The sequence below is a fragment of the Pelobates fuscus genome, chromosome 13 (assembly GCF_036172605.1).
Source record: "Pelobates fuscus isolate aPelFus1 chromosome 13, aPelFus1.pri, whole genome shotgun sequence".
Taxonomy (NCBI): domain Eukaryota; kingdom Metazoa; phylum Chordata; class Amphibia; order Anura; family Pelobatidae; genus Pelobates; species Pelobates fuscus.
Genome location: NC_086329.1, coordinates 12,932,379 through 12,951,035, shown reverse-complemented (window position 1 = coordinate 12,951,035; position 18,657 = coordinate 12,932,379). Strand labels below are relative to the sequence as shown.

The window sequence follows — 18,657 nt, the reverse complement described above, 5'->3', positions numbered from 1 at the left end:
AGAATTATATAAAAATATATAAATACCCCAATTAGGAAGTGCGAAGACTCCTCAATATCATAAGTACAAAACACAAAAATGCACAACCTAAAAATTCTACTTCTACCTAGTAGAAAACATGCACGTTTTATGTACTATTTTTATTATTTTTATATTTTTTGATAAAAGCTATATATTTTTTTTTTTTAAAGTGTAGTGTTCCTTTTAAAGAGTGCTATTAAACTTCTTTCTTCTATAGCCATCTTACTTGGCTATACTTATTCTATGTTTACATATTTATAGATAGACATCAAAACCACTGCTTTTGAAATGAAAGGCCCAGCTAAAATAGCTCCAATTTTTAAATTCTATTTGGAGGTCACCAATATTGCGCTTTCAAGTGTTAGAAACTGTATGTTTGTTGCCTCTTCTTTGAGAGAGTATAATGTGAGAAATGAATGTGTTGTACCTTGCTACTTTTTGTTATATTAAACAAGCTTTATTCGTCGCAATGCCAAATTTGGTACTCAGTTTAAGATGTCTTTCAACCTTCCAGGGCTCCTTTTAATTAAACTTTTTTTTTTTTTTTTGAGGCTAAGCCAAATGTTTTATTCATTTTACTGCCAGAAAAGTCCCTCTGGTTTGCAAATATTAAAAAGAAATTTGAGATCTTAATCTCGAGTACAAGATGTGTAATACCTACACATGTTAAACACTTTTATGTAGCCAGGCCTTAAACAATCCATAATATTTTTTTTTTCTCTCTCTCTCCTTTTCTCCACAGTAGGGATATGTCCTCAGCACCAACCACTCCTCCATCAGTGGATAAAGTAGACGGATTTTCTCGGAAGTCCGTCAGGAAAGCAAGGCAGAAGAGATCGCAAAGCTCTTCTCAATTCAGGTCTCAGGGGAAGCCAATTGAGTTAACGCCTCTTCCTCTGTTAAAAGGTAAGGATCACAGTACACCTAGGTGTGGAGTTATTTAATTGCTCCATTGTGCTTCATTTTATAGGACTGTTCATCTCTGGCAAATGAAAACTTGATATAGAATCGGATATCCTTTTGTTATGTTAAAACGAAAAATTCTCATCCGCATTAATTGTGACTTGAAACGTGTTTTTTTTTTAATTTTTTTTATAAAACCTATATCCATTGCTGTTCCAAACTAAATGCTGCATCAAGTGATATCATTAGAGTGTGTATGTAAATCAATGGTAAAACGGTTTTGTTCATTGAAGGTGCTCTGTTCGCGATAAACAAATTTAGTCTGACTACAGTTGAGAAGGATCTGATTGCTCTTCAAATGTTGTTTTTTGAGCTAAAGAAAGAGAATATTTTCTAAAACCCTATTACTGCACAGATCACGGAGCATCGCTAAATAACTTTCCAAGATCCTGCACAGAGGCACTGAAAGATGGAACTATTATATAGATAAGGCATTGAAATGATGGAAAAAATAAAAAGTATCCTAGTGGTTGTGCTTGGTGAGCTGTTATTCCTGTTGGTGCTCACTAACTGCATCAAAAGAAGGAACCAATCAGTGCAAGCATATGAGTGCGGCTGAACGTGTGAGTGACCTCCTGCTAATACTCACCTGATCCCTGTTACGGAACACATGCTATTGTTTCCTAATGTTTCAATGCAAGGGCTCCTCATGCTATGGACCATCATATTTTCTGTTTTCTGATGGAGATGGAAATTATTATGCAAATTTTACCTGCAGAGTTCTTATTTATTTATGTTTAAAAACAAGAAAACCTGGACATCTTCCAGCATACAAATTAAGCAAAACTAGCTGTCTTACCTTTAAAGGAATACTCCATGGCCTAAATAAGTTGAGCTTGCTGTAGTATGTCAGGGGTTAATTGGCTGTCCCCTTTGTGGTAAAACTATAATATAAAACCACTTATTATTATTATTATTATTTTTTTTTTTTTTTAGAGGGATTGGTAGATTTTATAAAAGTAATTGGTTACTCTCTCCCAGCTGTCTATCAGACACCTGGACGGATTTCCTGCTTCAGTCACTTTGAAACCTTGTGAGTGTTTTTCAGTGCTTCTCTGTGAAGCATTTTGGTTGGAGAAGTATGGCAGATTTCATGCTTCGTAAGGTCCCCAACGAGACTGCGTGAATTGGAACTTTCATCATAGGGGGTGGTCTGGAGTTGTGGTGAAACAAGTAAAGTGTTTTTTTTTCTTGTTCATATTAAAACATGGTATAAATCTACACACACACAAAAAAGGAAAACTTCAAAGGTAGAAATACACATCATTTTTACTTTAGAGAGTTCTTTAATCTTTGTTATCAAAGTGCTTGGCATGTCTTTTTATGTGCATCTTCTGTCGATTTATTTTAAACAAAATGGCACATTTTCCCCTCTGTCTCTAATCTCTAATGACCATTGCTTATTGGTCAGATAGTATAAACCAAACAATATTCCTAATTAGTAATATAAGTGACAAAACAATCACAAAATCAGATTTATTTGGCTGCTGTGAATGGAGAGGCAGAACCTGGTACAGAATTCGTAACAAACTGTTTCCTTTCGCATTCGATCTAATCTCCTGTATGTGCATATTTATATGTGGCATGAATTTGGCTGGATGGCTTACAGTTGTCTTAACAGAAAGTAGCTCAAACATGTGGTCACCCAGACTTCCTAAACTTTGCCACTTTCGTTTTTGCTTGTAAATATATTGTTACACTATGGCATTCTGTTCAGACATGGAACCCAAGCAGTATAATATTATTATTATTATTGTACCTTTTGTAGCTGCTGCTTATTTAGTCTTTACGTCTGTGTGTCTGGTAATGGAATTTCTGACAGTTTTGATGTACCCATCCTCACAACCTGTTTTTAGAGAGGTATTTATCGTTGGCACTTGCTCCCTGCTGCTAACGGGATTGAGAAACGGTGTGCATATTGTATTTATTGTTTGAACAATAGTTTTATGCTTTGCAGAATGTATTCTGATTCTAATATTTACTGTGCGATGTTTAGTGTGCTTCGTCTGCATTATGGCCCTGTTAAACTATTGTCCATTTAATGTCCTTGCATAGATTTTGTTGAATTAAATCTTATATTATGGAAATGCTAACTATGGCATGCTGCGATTTATGCTCAACTCTTTAAATCTTATCCGTTCTCCAAAAATATCTGTGCATGACGGTCACTCTGTGCTCCTGTGTACGAGCCCATGTGCTAACTCCTTCCCTAAGTTTCCATTATGACAACTGAATTCAGCAACCCAGCTACCCTGTATAAGTATCACAATATGGGAGCCTGTGAAATGCAGAGTTTAGTTTTATCAAATTGGGCACAGCTTGTGTGCTGCTTGCTGTATCTCTCAAAACTCCCATCAAACTGTTATGCACAAGAAAACATGCCCTTTGTGGCTTACCTGTCTCCTTAAACACCCAAAAATATCTTTAAACTTATTTTTTAATTGTATTTATTTATTTATATGGCTTGGCAGGATTCCAAAATACTTGTAATGTTTTCACTTGCCTAACTGGTCCAAGAATGCTCTTCACATCCATTATACATGTCTACTTGCAACCGGCTACATTCCATTCATTGGCTGCCTGTTTTGTACATGTTTCAAATATATGGAAGCTTCTCTCTGTAATTGGTGGAATAGAGAGGGTATGTCTAAAGCCAGTATATATTTTTTAATTCAGGGACTCCACATTGATTTTTATGGCTTATGGTTTCCAATTTGCAAAACTTTAAAACCTAAAGGGTACATTCACTCCTTTTTATGGGAAGAAATCTGCTCCAATAGAAATCCATTGACCAGAGAATCATGGGGGATACTGTAAAGGGATGGATGGTGCCCATCTGCCAGTGCTGTTAGTTCAGCGACTGTAGCAGAACATTGCTGTCCCCTTCTCTGCCATCTAAAGCTGTGGTGCTCAGGACATAAATCCCCAGAAATTGTAGTTCTAAACATCTGGAGGATGTACTGTTTGGGCACCCTTTATGTAAAGCAATGACTTTCATGTAGATAATAAAATGTGCATGCCATTCATTGTGTGTTTTATATTTAATACTGTTTGTAAGACCTCTTGCTTCTAGTAAAGAAGCAACTGTTTGTAAGTACTTCAAATTATTTAGAATGGTTTGACTGCTTCCATCACCGCTACAGGAGAGCTCTCTGCCAACGAACTGGCCCTAAACTCAGGGTTTGAGGACGGAATATAAATTGTGCCTCGGTTTGGTTACGGTACATTTGTAAAATGTGATCCTGCCTGTTGTATTTTTTGCTTATCAATTAGATTTTGTTTTGACGTTACTTGGAATTTGCAGAGTTATAACTAAATGATACAAAAAAAGATAAATGCCATAGGCAGGAGGACAGATGACATGTGAATGCACACGGTTTTAGAGGGATGGTTTATATTTGTCCTAGTTGGTTTTCTAGCATTTATAATGTATTTTATATTTTTTTTCCCCCCTTTCATTCTCTTTTTCTTGTATTTTTAAATTGGTGTTTATTAACGGTAGAAGGTGTGGTTGACCGTATGGCCCCCTGTTAGTTATCTAATAGACTGATTGTGCTGGTGAAGTTGCTAGAAAATGTATGGATTTAAAATCCACGTGTGCCTTACGGTAGCTTACGCCACCTCCATGATTGCCTCCGTGGATGTATGGTAGTTTATATGTGAGCAGACCACACTCTGCAACCAGCACGTAAAGCTTACTCACCACTGCATGTTATATCATAGCCTCCGAGGTGAATTTCTATTCGACTGGCCTAAATTTTCACTAGCCAATTGCTAGTGGTGAGTGATTAAGAACTTGGCAAGTTGTATTTTTTTTGTGGGTGGGCACCAGTCTTTGAAGTGTCTCTTTGGGGCATGTTTGGAGCCTCGTTTCTAAATATAGAGATTAGTAGAAAATATATATATATTTACCTTGCCTGGAGCCGTTGGCTCTATGAGCGAGAAGACGGAGTCTGTGGAATATCAAAGTGGGGTCTTCATAGCTAATTTTGTTCTTGTGTAATAAGGTGCTGATGAGCATCTGTTGCGCATCACTCGTTCATGTATGTTCTATCAGCTGTTGTGACTGATAATGGAAAATGTATTTTTTTGATAGTCTTGGAATTCTTTGAAACTGTTATTTATTTTTTATTAAAAATCAGAATCCATTTTTATGAAGCACACAATTGATGTAGCCACTTTAAAGGAACACTATAGTCACCTAAATTACTTTAGCTAAATAAAGCAATTTTAGTGTATAGATCATTCCCCTGCAGTCTCACTGCTCAATTCACTGTCATTTAGGAGTTAAATCACTTTGTTTCTGTTTATGCAGCCCTAGCCACACCTCCCCTGGCTATGATTGAAAAAAAAAACAGGTTTCACTTTCAAACAAGTAATTTACCTTAAATAATTGTATCTCAATCTCTAAATTGAACTTTAATCACATACAGGAGGCTCTTGCAGGGTCTAGCAAGCTATTACCATAGCAGGGGATAAGGAAATCTTAATTAAACAGAACTTGCAATAAGGAAAGCCTAAATAGGGCTCTCTTTACAGGAAGTGTTTATGGAAGGCTGTGCAAGTCACATGCAGGGAGGTGTGACTAGGGTTCATAAACAAAGGGATTTAACTCCTAAATGGCAGAGGATTGAGCAGTGAGGCTGCAGGGGCATGTTCTATACACCAAAACTGCTTCATTAAGCTAAAGTTGTTCAGGTGACTATAGTGTCCCTTTAACCCCTTAAGGACACATGACATGTGTGACATGTCATGATTCCCTTTTATTCTAGAAGTTTGGTCCTTAAGGGGTTAAGCTTTTATACATGAATGTTGTCTGCATGCTTGAAGTGACTCATAGTAACAACCTTGCATTTTTTTTTTTTTAAATACCGTTTTCAAATGATTACATATAAGATTATATTTTAAGCTCCAGTGCGATGTTGTGCTTCTAAGCATATTGCAGAATGTTATTAATTTCGGTATCGGAGGGGTAGGTAGTCATTCATTCTAAGTTAACCTCTATACATGGATAATAATAAAGCGCTTTGCCCTCTTGGTTTTTACAACTGCAAAACGTCATTTCGAAAGATTCTCCTCTGCGTTTTGGTGTGTGAGATTTACCATACCGAGATTGTTTGTTTTGTTTTTTTTTGACTGAGAATTACTTTACCTTTTTTATTTAAAAGGTTTTTTTTTATTATTGGTTTTTCAAGAGTAAACCTAATCAAAGTACGGGGGTACAGAAGTAAAGAAGGGAAAAAGGAGGATGTTTGTGATTAACATTTGCATCAAGGGAGACAACTGACATTGCTTTAGATACATTTCTGGATAGAAACTCATTTAAAAAAAATAAATAAAAAAATATTTTGATACATATTAATAGAAAATAAAATTTTGCAAGAATTATACAATTGTTATTGTAGCAATGGAATCAGATACTAGAACGAAGGCTGAGATTCAAACTGGTACTGAGATTGGGCGATACCTTTTACTCTAACTATTCTTGCGTTCTGGGATGGTAACCCTGAGCAGTGTCCTGGTTGCTGTGTAGTTAGAGTTGTGTTGTCTTCTCCCACCCTCATGTAATGTGGATATGTCTTTAGTTAAGTCTTATGCCAGGGGTGGCCCCCCATGGTGATATTTGTGGCCTAGTGTGTGTATGTGTAGCGGGCGGCCGGGTTTGGGCTTCCCAAGTGGTCTATGTAGTAGTACATGCTGTGTAGTCTGGCCCCCTCAGGTGGTTGTGTGAGGAATATGTGTCTTACTGCTTACGTTTGGTGCAGTCAGCCCATCCGGGAGATCATTCCCATAGGGACGGGTTTGAGCTACGGGTAGTCAGGCTGAGTTCTCTGCCATGAATCTCACCCATGGTTCCCATGTTTCCCTGAAGAGTGTATATCTGTGGGAGATGGATGTGTGGATTTCTTCCATGGTTTTGATTGTCTACTTTGGCTATCCATTGTCTAATCGTGGGGACCTCAGTGTTTTTTCCACTTTACTGGGATGAGCAGATTGGCCGCAGTAAGGAGATGTCAGGAGGGTTTTTTGTGTCTTAAGGATTGAGGTAGGTATGATCAGGAACAACAGGGTGTGAGTGGTATGAGGCAGATGTGTACCTGCCACGGTATTAATCATTGTCGCAATGTTTGTCCAGTATCGTTGCGTGAGCGGTCAATGCCACCAGATGTGTGCGAGGGACGCCTTTGGTTGGGAGCATTTACAGCAGACATCTGGTGAGTTTGGGAAAATGTGGTGTATTTTGCCCGGAGAGTAGTGACATCTGGATATTCTCTTATATCCACTTTCTTGGATATTTGTGGATGTTGCGTAATTCTGTGAGAGAACGGTCCTCCATTGGGGTATTGTGATTTGAATGTTCAGGTCTGTTTTCCAGGCGTCTGTGAAGGGGGGAAGCTGGGCTTTGTGTTCTGCTTGCAAAAGTTTGTAAAAGGTCGATAACTGTTTGGTTTTACCGTTATTGGTCAGGCAGTGTGCCTCAAAATCGGTCAAGGTGTGGGGGAGCCCTTGAGCAAGGTTGTGTTGGGCATTAAGGAGTGAGTCGACTGGGCGTAGTGAAACGCTTGTAGCCAATGTGGAGCCTCGGGTCCTGTCAGACTAGCTAGTGTCCGTATGGATTTGCTCTCAACCACAGATCCTAGTGTCAAGTAGGGGGCATCAAGCATTTTAGTGTATCGTTGGTATGTCCCTAGCTACATTCCTGGGGGGAAGAGCGGGCTGTGTGTGATGGGAAAGAGTGGGGATGGGTGAGCGGAGATATTCTCAGCTTCTCGCATGCTCACCCATGTCTTGAGTGTGGGGAGAAAGGTGGGGTGTGCTTGGGCAGCAAGAGAGCAATTTTGAGGGGATTACTCTCTGCCAGGGGAGTGTGTAGAGCGGTACTAGACTTACCGCGCTTTCAAGAGTTACACATTGATGTGTCGGTGGATGCGTGGACCTGTCTTGGATTCTGGAAAGAATAATTGCCTTATAGTATTGTTCCATGTGTGGGAGGCCCAATCCACCGCAGGATCTGTGTCTGGTGAGGACCTCATATGGGATTCTGGGTTGTTTTTGTGCCCATCTAAAGGTGGTGAAAAGTTGCCTAAGCTTAGTGAAGAGCTTTGGTATAGTTATTGGCAGGGTTTGAAAGAGGTAAAGTATCTTAGGGAGGGAGTTCATTTTAAGAATGTTGATTCTACAGAGCCATGAGCCATTGCTGGTAAAAAGGAGTTCACTGTGGTTTGTGCTAAATTTGTAGGTCTTTTGAGATGGCTTGGTATAGCGGGTCATAATTTAGGGCATCTAAATCTGCCCATGTGAAGGGAAATGCGGCTTTCTTTTTTTATATCATCTGTCAGACACAGAAGACCCTGCAGATTGTGGATCTTACAATTTATTAATATGTTGGAACCTCCATCCATTTATTAATTGCTGGTAAAAAGGAGTTCAGTGACACATTTAAACAGACAGGGCAACCGTTTTTCAATGCAAATGTCTGCCCAGTCCTCGATAAGCTTGACAAAGACAGCTGGGGGGGGGTTTGAATAAGCAATGTTAACTTGGGGAAGTGGTGTTGAAGCTTTGCTTTATTTTTGGATCTGTTCTGTTACTGTGTGTCAGAGTAACACTTTCTTTGCAAGAAATCCGAGTATCTTGCATCTCACACACAAGTTGCTAGTTCATGATCGACGAACAGTATGCTGTTGATGTGTTTTGAAATGGCCGTGTGTGGATGGATAGTACCCAACGTGGTAGTACCTCCTTATTGTGCTCCCCAACTCTGAGTTAAATGAACGGCGAGGCAGATGTTTGAAAGCAAATCAAGTGTCAACGGTTGGGTGGCAGACTTCATAGTCTGGAACATTCAACCCATCTCAAGGCCCTCCAAGACCTCTGGTTTACTGGGCTGCTTTTTGCGATATTTATTTCTGTTCCCCATTGTAGACTGAGTAACTGACCGTATCTTAGGTGAGTGCTTTTTCTTGGATCTCTCAGGCACATGTTGAAGCTGGAATTAATTTTTTATTTTTTTTTACTAGGTAGCATTTTAGCACACTTGACACACAAACAACAACTTGACACTGTCAGAATTTCAGATGTTATCCGTAGCACCATGATGGCTTTAACTATAAGGAAATGTCCAGAATGTTATTGTTGGCGGTATGTGTGCTAGAAAAGTCACGTAGCACTGTATAAAAACGGCTTTGCTGCTTTCATGGTTTTAGGCCATACTGCGCTCGATGTTTTGAGAGTTAATTGCTGGACTAACTTTTAGGAATGGGGCAGTTCCACACACTGTAACCTATGTAGTACATCTCTATCTCCTTTTCCTCTACTTATTCGGTCTATAGTTTCAAATTTGAGTCTTTCTGGGGTTTATTGCACATACTTTTGTAGCTTGCTATGCAGAATGTTGCAAATAATATGTAATCTATGTATAGAGTCTTATGGCTTGACTGGTGTGCAGATCTGTGTTTAAAGGGACACTATAGTCACCTGAACAACTTTAGCTTAATGAAGCAGTTTTGGTGTATAGAACATGCCCCTGCAGCCTCACTGCTCAATCCTCTGCCATTTAGGAGTTAAATCCCTTTGTTTATGAACCCTAGTCACACCTCCCTGCATGTGACTTGCACAGCCTTCCATAAACACTTCCTGTAAAGAGAGCCCTATTTAGGCTTTCTTTATTGCAAGTTCTGTTTAATTAAGATTTTCTTATCCCCTGCTATGTTAATAGCTTGCTAGACCCTGCAAGAGCCTCCTGTATGTGATTAAAGTTCAATCTAGAGATTGAGATACAATTATTTAAGGTAAATTACTTGTTTGAAAGTTAAACCAGTTTTTTTTTTTCATGCAAGCTCTGTCAATCATAGCCAGGGGAGGTGTGGCTAGGGCTGCATAAACAGAAACAAAGTGATTTAACTCCTAAATGACAGTGAATTGAGCAGTGAAATTGCAGGGGAATGATCTATACACTAAAACTGCTTTATTTAGCTAAAGTAGTTTAGGTGACTATAGTGTTCCTTTAACAATGTATTGACTATCCACTGACTTCAGGTGGAAGGGGTTTTCAATCTGTTTTTCCCCACCATAACTTTCTTGGTTTGTGCTCTGCAAGTAACGCCAAGCCTCAATAGCCAGCCAGTAACCAACCTCATGCTGATGATGTGCATTAACAATAAAACGGCTGTTCATGAGTATCCTGTTCACTGGCTTTTCATCTCTTCCTGAGTTGTGTTTCAAAGCTGTTGTATACAGCAAACTCAAACTCCAAGGAATCCATGTTTAAAATGGAATAATGAGACAAAAATGGAATTCTTTGTTAAATTAATTTGCATATGCCCACCCAGAATGCCTTGCAGTACTAACATCACTGCACATTTGAGATTTCTGTGGGAAAAGCAAATCTTATAGATTGACTGGTGTGCAGACCTGTGTTTAACAATGTATTGAATATATATTATAGTGAATAGAGGACCCCTGTTATTGTGTCACTGCAAACTGTGGATAAAGACTGCCCTTCTCTGTCTACACAATTTGTCTCTGTTGTGCTTGCTGTCACTGTGCACACCCTGTCCTCTATATCTTTGGAGAGAATGCATGAATGGTACTCAGGCTAGGAGATGAACTACATACATATCCTGGAAATCCCTGCTGGACAGGGCTTCTGGACAAAGACACCTGTAGTCCAGAGTGTGTGTTTGTTTGTTTGTTTGTTTGTTTGTTTGTAGCAGCCCTCTGGCTATACAGGGACGGAGTAATCTGCTAAGATAGGTTTTCGAATGACAGTCCAGTGTTCCATGTAATAATGTGAGCTGTATACAGGGGTACTGCAAGCGGTATCTCATAGTCGTGATCAGAGTTCAACAAATATATTTATTTCCCCCCCCCCCCCTAAATCTTTACTGTGGAAATAGTGCAGCACATTTTAGGTCAAATCGCACTGATGTCTTTAATCCTTTCTGATACTTTTTGGTTTGTGAAGAGCAATCCTGTTTTGTCTTTAAAGTTCCCAAAATAAGATTGTAAGCTTCTAGTGAGTAGTGCTACAAAAACACCACCTCTTCCTTCGCACATGGTGCAATAAACAGAGTGACCTGTAATGAAAAAAACATACATACATAAGGTGGAGCTTCTTGTACAAGTTGTTCAAATATGTATCTGTAATAATATAAATACAAAACACAAATAGTGCAATATTGCAGTAATAGAAATGATCTATAAAGAGACGTATATGATGTCACTCACAAGTCAGGAGTCATAAACCACATATGACTCGGATGGTAAGCGCTTGTGGACTCTTTAAGGATGTCCAATCCTTTCTTGTGTTGACTTTGCTGGAAACCTGGTTCCTTTTGCTTTTTAAAGTGGTGATGGTTGTTCAATATCCCCAGTATTTGGTATGTGTATATAGGATGCCACAGCAAAGTTTTCAAAAACAATTTGCTTTTATTGGTGATCCACAATAAATATACACTAAAAATGCAATGTTAAAAAACTTAATGCAAGTAAAATAAATATAAATACCGGATACAAATGTCTCTGGATGACTAAATAGTCCAAAATGAATGTCCAAAAGGCGTTTCGCCCTTAAATGGGCTTCCTCAGTTGGCTGTGTGTCTTCTCCTTGTCTTCTGTTCTTTAAATAAGTCACTCGCTTTTTAGTTCCGGGTTCCGGAATTTCCGTTTCCGGTATTTGCTCACTTCCGGGTTTCGACAGTGTGAACTGTTGGAACGCAAACGTGCGTTCCACCATCAAGCGTTTGTACTCTTCCGCTTCCGGTTTGCGTTCCAACCATATGGAATAGGATAGCTTTATTGGTTAGTGTAAAAACACACATCATGTCTTATAAAATCGCTTCAATATACATTCATATGTCTACCAGTAAGAGGTTGTCATTTATTCACAGACTGTGTGATTTACTTACTTATTACCATTTATTCTCAGACTGTGTGATTTATTTATTTGTTCAATCAATACAAAAGATATAAAAAAACGAAACGAAAGCTCTGCTATTTGCAATATTTTATAGAAACAGTGATATGTTTTATTTTTATTAATTAGCTCTCAGGAATTATATCAATTGTATTAATTGGATGTTAATTGGATGTTAAAAAAAAAAAAAAAAAATATAAGATATTGAATACATACATATTATGTTTAATTCTGCCGTAGTACTAAACTTTAAAAGTGCATAAGTGCAAATAACATAGAAATGGAAGCATGCAAGGTGCATTAACTTAAAAAACTTCAAAAGCCAATTTTTGGGCATTTCACCAAAAAAAGGGACACATGTGTCCTAAAGTGCAATAAATTAAGTTTAAAAGTGTATTGGTGGTTTCTATTTGGATAATTCTAAAATATAATGGATAAACTTAATAAAAGATATAAGGCTGTATATATTCTGCCTATAAAAGGGAGTCAGGAATGTTTCCTTAGAAGGTATATCCGAAGGATGATCTCAGAAGGGGAAATTAGTATAAATTGATTAAAATCATACAAAATATGGTATCAGTTTATAAAATGGCACAACTCGAAATCTTGGTTTAAACCGTGGGGGACCAATGTATTAAAATTGAATATACACTTCATCTCTTCCATTCCAATTTTTTTGGTGTAATTTCCTCCTCTCCAATCCTTTTTAACAAGCTTGATTGCACAAAAAAAGAGTCCCTCTGGATTCTGATCATGGGCTGATTTGTAATGCTTGGAGACACTGTGTGACTCCAATCCTTTTCTGATGTTCCTCACATGTTCTGCTATTCTTATATGAAGACAGCGGATTGTTCTTCCTATGTATAGGAGATTACAGGGGCATTTAAGTAAATATATCACTCCCTTAGTGTGGCATGATAAGTGGTCCTTGATTTCAAATTTTTTGTTGGTGTAGGGTTCTAGATCTAGTATATGCCCTTTTCTACTTTTTGTCCCTCTACATGCCAAACAGGTTCCGCAGCCAAAGAAGCCTTTACTTTGGTTTAGAAAACTATTAACAGGGGTTATATTCCTTAAACTACTCTGTGTAAGAGTTCTCTTTAGATTGCACGCTCCCCGATAAATTATTTTCGGTTTTGTTGGTAAAATTGCTTTCAGGATTGGGTCATCTTGTAAGATGTGCCAATATTTTGCTATAATTTTGTGTACTTTCCTGTTGTTACCATTGAAACTACAAATAAAAGGGATGTCATTTTTGTTCCATTTTTCCTTCTTATTCTGGTGGTAGGTAAGAAGATTCCCTCTGGGGATAGAGAGGACTTCTTCCAAGACGGACTGTAGCTTTCCTTCTTCATATCCCTTCTCCAAAAAATTGGTCTTTATTCGATTTGCTTGATTGAGGTAGTCTTGATCATCTGAACAGTTCCGTCTAATGCGCAGAAATTGTCCTCTGGGGGCATTGTTCAGCCACGGTTTGTGGTGGCAGCTCTCTTTCTTAATATACCCATTGGCATCCACCTCCTTAAAGTGATTCCTAGTGCCAATGCGTGATTCTTTACTATAGATTTCTAAATCAAGGAAATTAATTTCCTCTAAACTTTTTTGTGCGGATAGAACAATATTCCATTCGTTGCTGTTAAGGTGATGAGAATATCCGTTTTCTATTTATAACCTTTTTTTTTTTTTTTTTTTCATTATTTAGTAAATTTATTATTTTTTTTAATGTTCTTGCAGAAGTTGCTCTGACTGAGAAAATGCCCAAGTTTGTGAGACCTTTGAAAATGTATAATTTAGCTCCTGGACTGTTAAATTGGCAGATCACAATTCACGTATGAGTTCTTCAGACACACTGATGGAAATAACTTTTCTTCCTTGAAACACTCACAAGCAAAATGATATTATAGGTTTAAAGCAGCCCTTTTATTACTCCTATTTAGACATTTTAATTATTGTAATCATTTTTATTATTGCAATTTTCTTTTGTAGTAACTATACATTTTGCTGCAGATTTTATTTCAGTATTCTTATATATAAAAAATGTTTTTCTTCTCCAAAAGACAGACCAATCAACACAAATTTTTTTTGGCCTTTTTAAATGAATTCAAATCAAAATATGGTTATTGAAATCGAGACCATGATTTTACTAGCCAGAACCGAAAATACTTGGTGTGTGACTCGCACCATGGCTGGTCCTATACATAGGCAGGGATTATTGATGTCTTCTCTGCATAGGAAACAAACTAAACAACCCCAGACAATTCTCTTACCCACTTAGAGGCTGACCTTTGCCAAGTCAGCTAAAGACAGAAATCATGGTTCTTGTCCCAGTTTTCTTTTTACCGGGAGAGTTCTTATTAATGTGTAAGCTGGCAAATAAATGTATATCTAAACGGTATATCAAGCAGTTTCATGGCTCCTGTGTAGTTTTATTGCTGGAATTTGGTGCTTTTGTGATTTACCACTTCCCAAATTGTTTAAACCCACACATTAAAAAAAAAAAAAAAAAAAAATATATATATATATTATGTGTGTGTGTAAAAAAACAGGTACAATTCGTATCTTGTAATACCTTTTTTTGTATTGGACTAATAGAACAGATAATAAAACCGATAACAAAAAGGTATTACAAGATACAAATTTAACTTTTTTTTTTTTTTTTTTTTTTTACATTTACATCACTGGACTAATACGGCTTTTCTCTCTCCCTTTTCCTCATTTTCCTCCTTTTCCTCTCGTAATAGAATCCAGAGCTGGTGGTTTAAAAAAAAAAAAAAGTCTCCAATATCAGCAGTCCACTCCCCCATTGGTTATCCCGTAAATGCCGTTTGTTACCAATTAAAACACAAGATACACTCAATCTCCATGGCAAGTTCTACAATAAATGACTATTAGAGGCCATCTTTACAAGCTCTGGGTTTGTTTATTTTAATATTTTCTCTATGGTCAGTGTGGTGGTAAAGCCTTATTAGGAATACGAATTGAGCGATTTATATCGGTTTAATTCTTTGTTACTCCCCATTTGCTAAATTTTATGTAGACTTGCTTATAAGCAGGAGTTCAGTTATTACATTTCGCGTAGCGCGTGACATTGCTATTTGTACAGACTCTGTGTACTCTAAGGAATTGGTTACTTTATTTCTATGTGTGTAGATTATTGCACTCTGCTTGAAATCTTCTGTTATACAGAATTGTTCCTTTTTAAAGGCAGCCTGTCCTGATATAATGAATACATTGTGCTTGCAGTGTTGCTAGCAAATGTGTAGATTTTGAGAAAAACCTATCTGAATCTCCATTCATTGGCAAACACTATATGTCGGGGGAACTGAGAGCCAGGGAGAGTGGACAAGACCCCCAACAGGATGACCCTCTGCTCTTCAACCATAGCAACCACAGCGCTTGCTGATCGCGCTGGCTAGGGAATATAGGAACGGAGTGATGTGACGTCATTCCGCTCAGGTGCTGGCACCAGAGAATGGGGTTACAGAAGTGTAACATCAACCTCTCTAATGAGAGGGCCAGGTATGACATGACCGTTTCCTTTAAGCTGTAGAAATTGTAGTGGGTTAAGTAGAAGACACACTTTCCTTTTGTCATCATGCTGCTAAGATTTCTTTTTTTCTGTTACCCTGATTTTTAATTTTAATTTTAATAACCCTCCTCTGTTTTATGGTATTGTCATTGTAGCATATAGTTGTATATCTTATTTAGTTTTGTTGGATGTCCTTTGTACACGGTTCTACAAGGAAATGTTGTCCTTCCACACACTGTGCTCCCAGATGTTGAGACTGGGAGAAAGGGTTAATTCACTATAGCAATGTGTGTATTGCTCACACAGTGACATCACACAGATCTGAAAATCTTCAGGAAGTCAACTCCCTTCTAAGTTACAGCCAACTGTGCCTACAAATTCATGTTAGTCAAGTTGTAACCGCACGCGTGTGTATGTGCAGACTTCAATAAAAGTTCTGAACATGAGTAAATCTGTTGCCAACTGCTTTGTGTATAGATTATGCAAATTAATTGCGTTTTTGAATTGCAAGCTGTACAAACAAGTCATTGAGGAATGTGCTCAGAGGAATTGCACTATTAATGTTGCTCTACCGGTTAACCCAGATCTCATAAGTGATGTGAAACTACACCGAATGGAACTCCTCCTAGCGAACACAGGAGATGTCTCTCCAACAGACATGCAGATTTTCATACCTATTCTACAAGAGATACTTTACCTCTACTGAAAATAATTATAGAGTTACTCCAAACCCCATTACAGCTTCAGTGATTTGAAGTGTTCGTGGTGCATGGACTCCTATAAGGAGTTTAACCACTATGCTGTTAGTGATGTACCTCCATGGCAGTAGCATCATTGGGGTGTTATTAGCCAGCTGTAACGAGTTCCAGGCTGCCGAATGTCAATTCTGTTCATTTATTAATTGAGCTTGGTCAGCTGACCAATGAATGGTGGCATTGTCAGCTCTGCAGAAGCTGGGTGTAAGTCACCAGGGGACCTTGGGTAAGAGGGTAAAACTATTTGCTCCATTACCATTAAATGGGACCAGGGTAATTCTTTCACCATAACCACTATATCTGTCTGTAGTAGTTATGTTTTAAGTAAACCTTTAAAATTGATTGAATGTAGCAGGAAAGTATTTTTGGAACTAAAAGATTAACCCCAAATATTCTAAGCTATAGTTCATTCAAACTCGCCCCTTGCTTGTCCAGTTCCTACTGGCAGTGATATTTAATAAGTGACTTGTTGGGTATTTAAAAAAAACAAAAACAAAAAAAAAACTAACATATATTGCAACCATAGCAGTGGTGCTGGAAAAGCTCTCCAAGGCGACTTTATTGCTAATACTGGGACCAAACTCTTAGATTTACGGGTTACTGTGAATTCAGTGGAATGCCTTGGTATTACTGGGGCGTTTAAAGCACTTCAGTGGAGGCTACTGTTATGACCGTCGACAGCAGCTATATTTTATTTAAGGACCGTGCATACTTGGGTTGCTCAACCATTGCTCCACTGAGACCAGGTACCCAATTTAGTGTGATTTGTTTTATAGTGTTGTATTGTGTGTACCTACTGGTATTCATGTTTAAACACTGGCTTTAATATTCTTATGTTATTTTTATTTTTTTCTGAGGAACCATAGTGGACTTTTTAAACCTAAATGCTAAATACAAATTTGAACCACTTTCAGACTTAAAACTATATAGCATTCTTTGTAACCCTAATCTAGAAATCTCAGACGTGTGCTCCATACATCAAATTAGACATGTTTTTGAAGGTTATGTTCGTTTATTGGTGTGTCAGCTGGTTGCTTTTAGCCAATGAGTATTGCCACTCTGTGAATATAAATATATGTACAGAATTGACGTTAGCCAGCCAGTAAATAAATATTTTCTCATGCTGCCTATATATTTTATCTTTCTCTCTCTCTCTGCACTCCTCACAAACTAGATGTATATGCTTTTCCATAAAGAGTTAATTGTAATTGGGAAGTGTGTTTTCCGTTACAAAGGTTCAGAATTATTATATAAATCTATAATTCTTTCTTCTTTGTATTCTTTATGTCAAAGTTTCTTTGAAATAGATATAAAAAAACCTCTTGTGTATTTTATTCTCACTTGGACAGCAGCCAATTGGTGTTACAGTGAAGCAATTTACCTTTTGTATGTTGTTTGTTCTATTTTGGTATGTATGACTACCTTCCCTGTTATGGGGTAATACCTTGTTTGCTCATATTATGTACAAGTTTTGCTTTCCTTTATGTTTACGGTGGAACAATTCTTCACCTACTCCCCTCCCTTCTTCCTCTGTAACCGGTGAGGGAAAGCTGAGCTAGACCCATAGTGGGAGTATGTTGGCTATAGTGCTTGCCATCCCTGAGAATGAGCATTTTTCATACTATAAAGAATTTCTTGCAAGTCGGTACATCCCCCTATTTATGTGGTGTTCTATGCTTCTCTATAGGAGTGATTCTTCTCACAGCCCTCAAGGCACACCAACTTGTCAGCATCCGTATTGAACAGAATTGGGAATGCCTAAATTCTGCATGTTGGTGAGCCTTGAGGACTGCGCTAGAAAGCAGACAAACCTAATCCAGGACTCTGGGAGCTGTTATTTATTTTTTGTGTAGAAGACTCTGGAGTTCACAATGATGCATTTAATGATCCACTAGTATATGTCCAGCCATGAGATGGATATATAGACATAGCCATTAGAGGTAAATTTAAAAATGGATTCTTTTTTTATTTATTTTTTCTCATATATTTTTTTTCTTTTCAGGGAATTTAGAAATTGAAGTTCAGTTCCTGTATTCAGCTTCCAGACAAAGTATATATTAAAGTATTTGCGTGTCCATCAGAAAGTGTTCTAACAACTTTTTGTTTTGAAGCACGTCATAACCACTATAGATAATGGAAAGTGAAATGTCATTTTTATAAGGTGTAAATGTGCCATTTTTTATTTTATTTTTTAAAAAGAAAAAAAAGACCTGGCTGCCAGTAGAAGAATGAATATGTCATATAGATAAATTATTTATAAAATGCTCACTTTTGAGGGGTGACAACTGCAAATTCTTCTATTCTCTAGTGACAGGTGTGAGTTAGGAAAAAGGCTTTTGTCTGTGGAGGATCCCATGGTCTTCCAGGATTCTCCATAGGCATAAGTGTTGTACTCGTGCACATGCGTTGTAGTTCAGCCCTAACATCGGCTCCTAGTAGATGAAGAGCTGGGAGCTGAAGGGGACCTGTTG

General features: G+C 37.8%; 1 protein-coding gene across 4 annotated transcripts in view; it reads left to right on the top strand.

Moving 5' to 3' along the window:
• PPP2R5E (protein phosphatase 2 regulatory subunit B'epsilon) overlaps positions 1 to 18,657 on the top strand; it is a 66,442-nt gene that overhangs the window by 9,219 nt on the left and 38,566 nt on the right. For 3 of the 4 annotated variants that reach the window (XM_063440165.1, XM_063440162.1, XM_063440164.1), the window contains exon 2: positions 764 to 927. In XM_063440165.1, the coding sequence (XP_063296235.1) occupies positions 771 to 927 (157 nt within the window). In that variant the 5' untranslated portion in view covers positions 764 to 770. The remainder of the gene's footprint in view (positions 1 to 763; positions 928 to 18,657) is intronic. The other variant, XM_063440163.1, reaches the window with a different exon arrangement.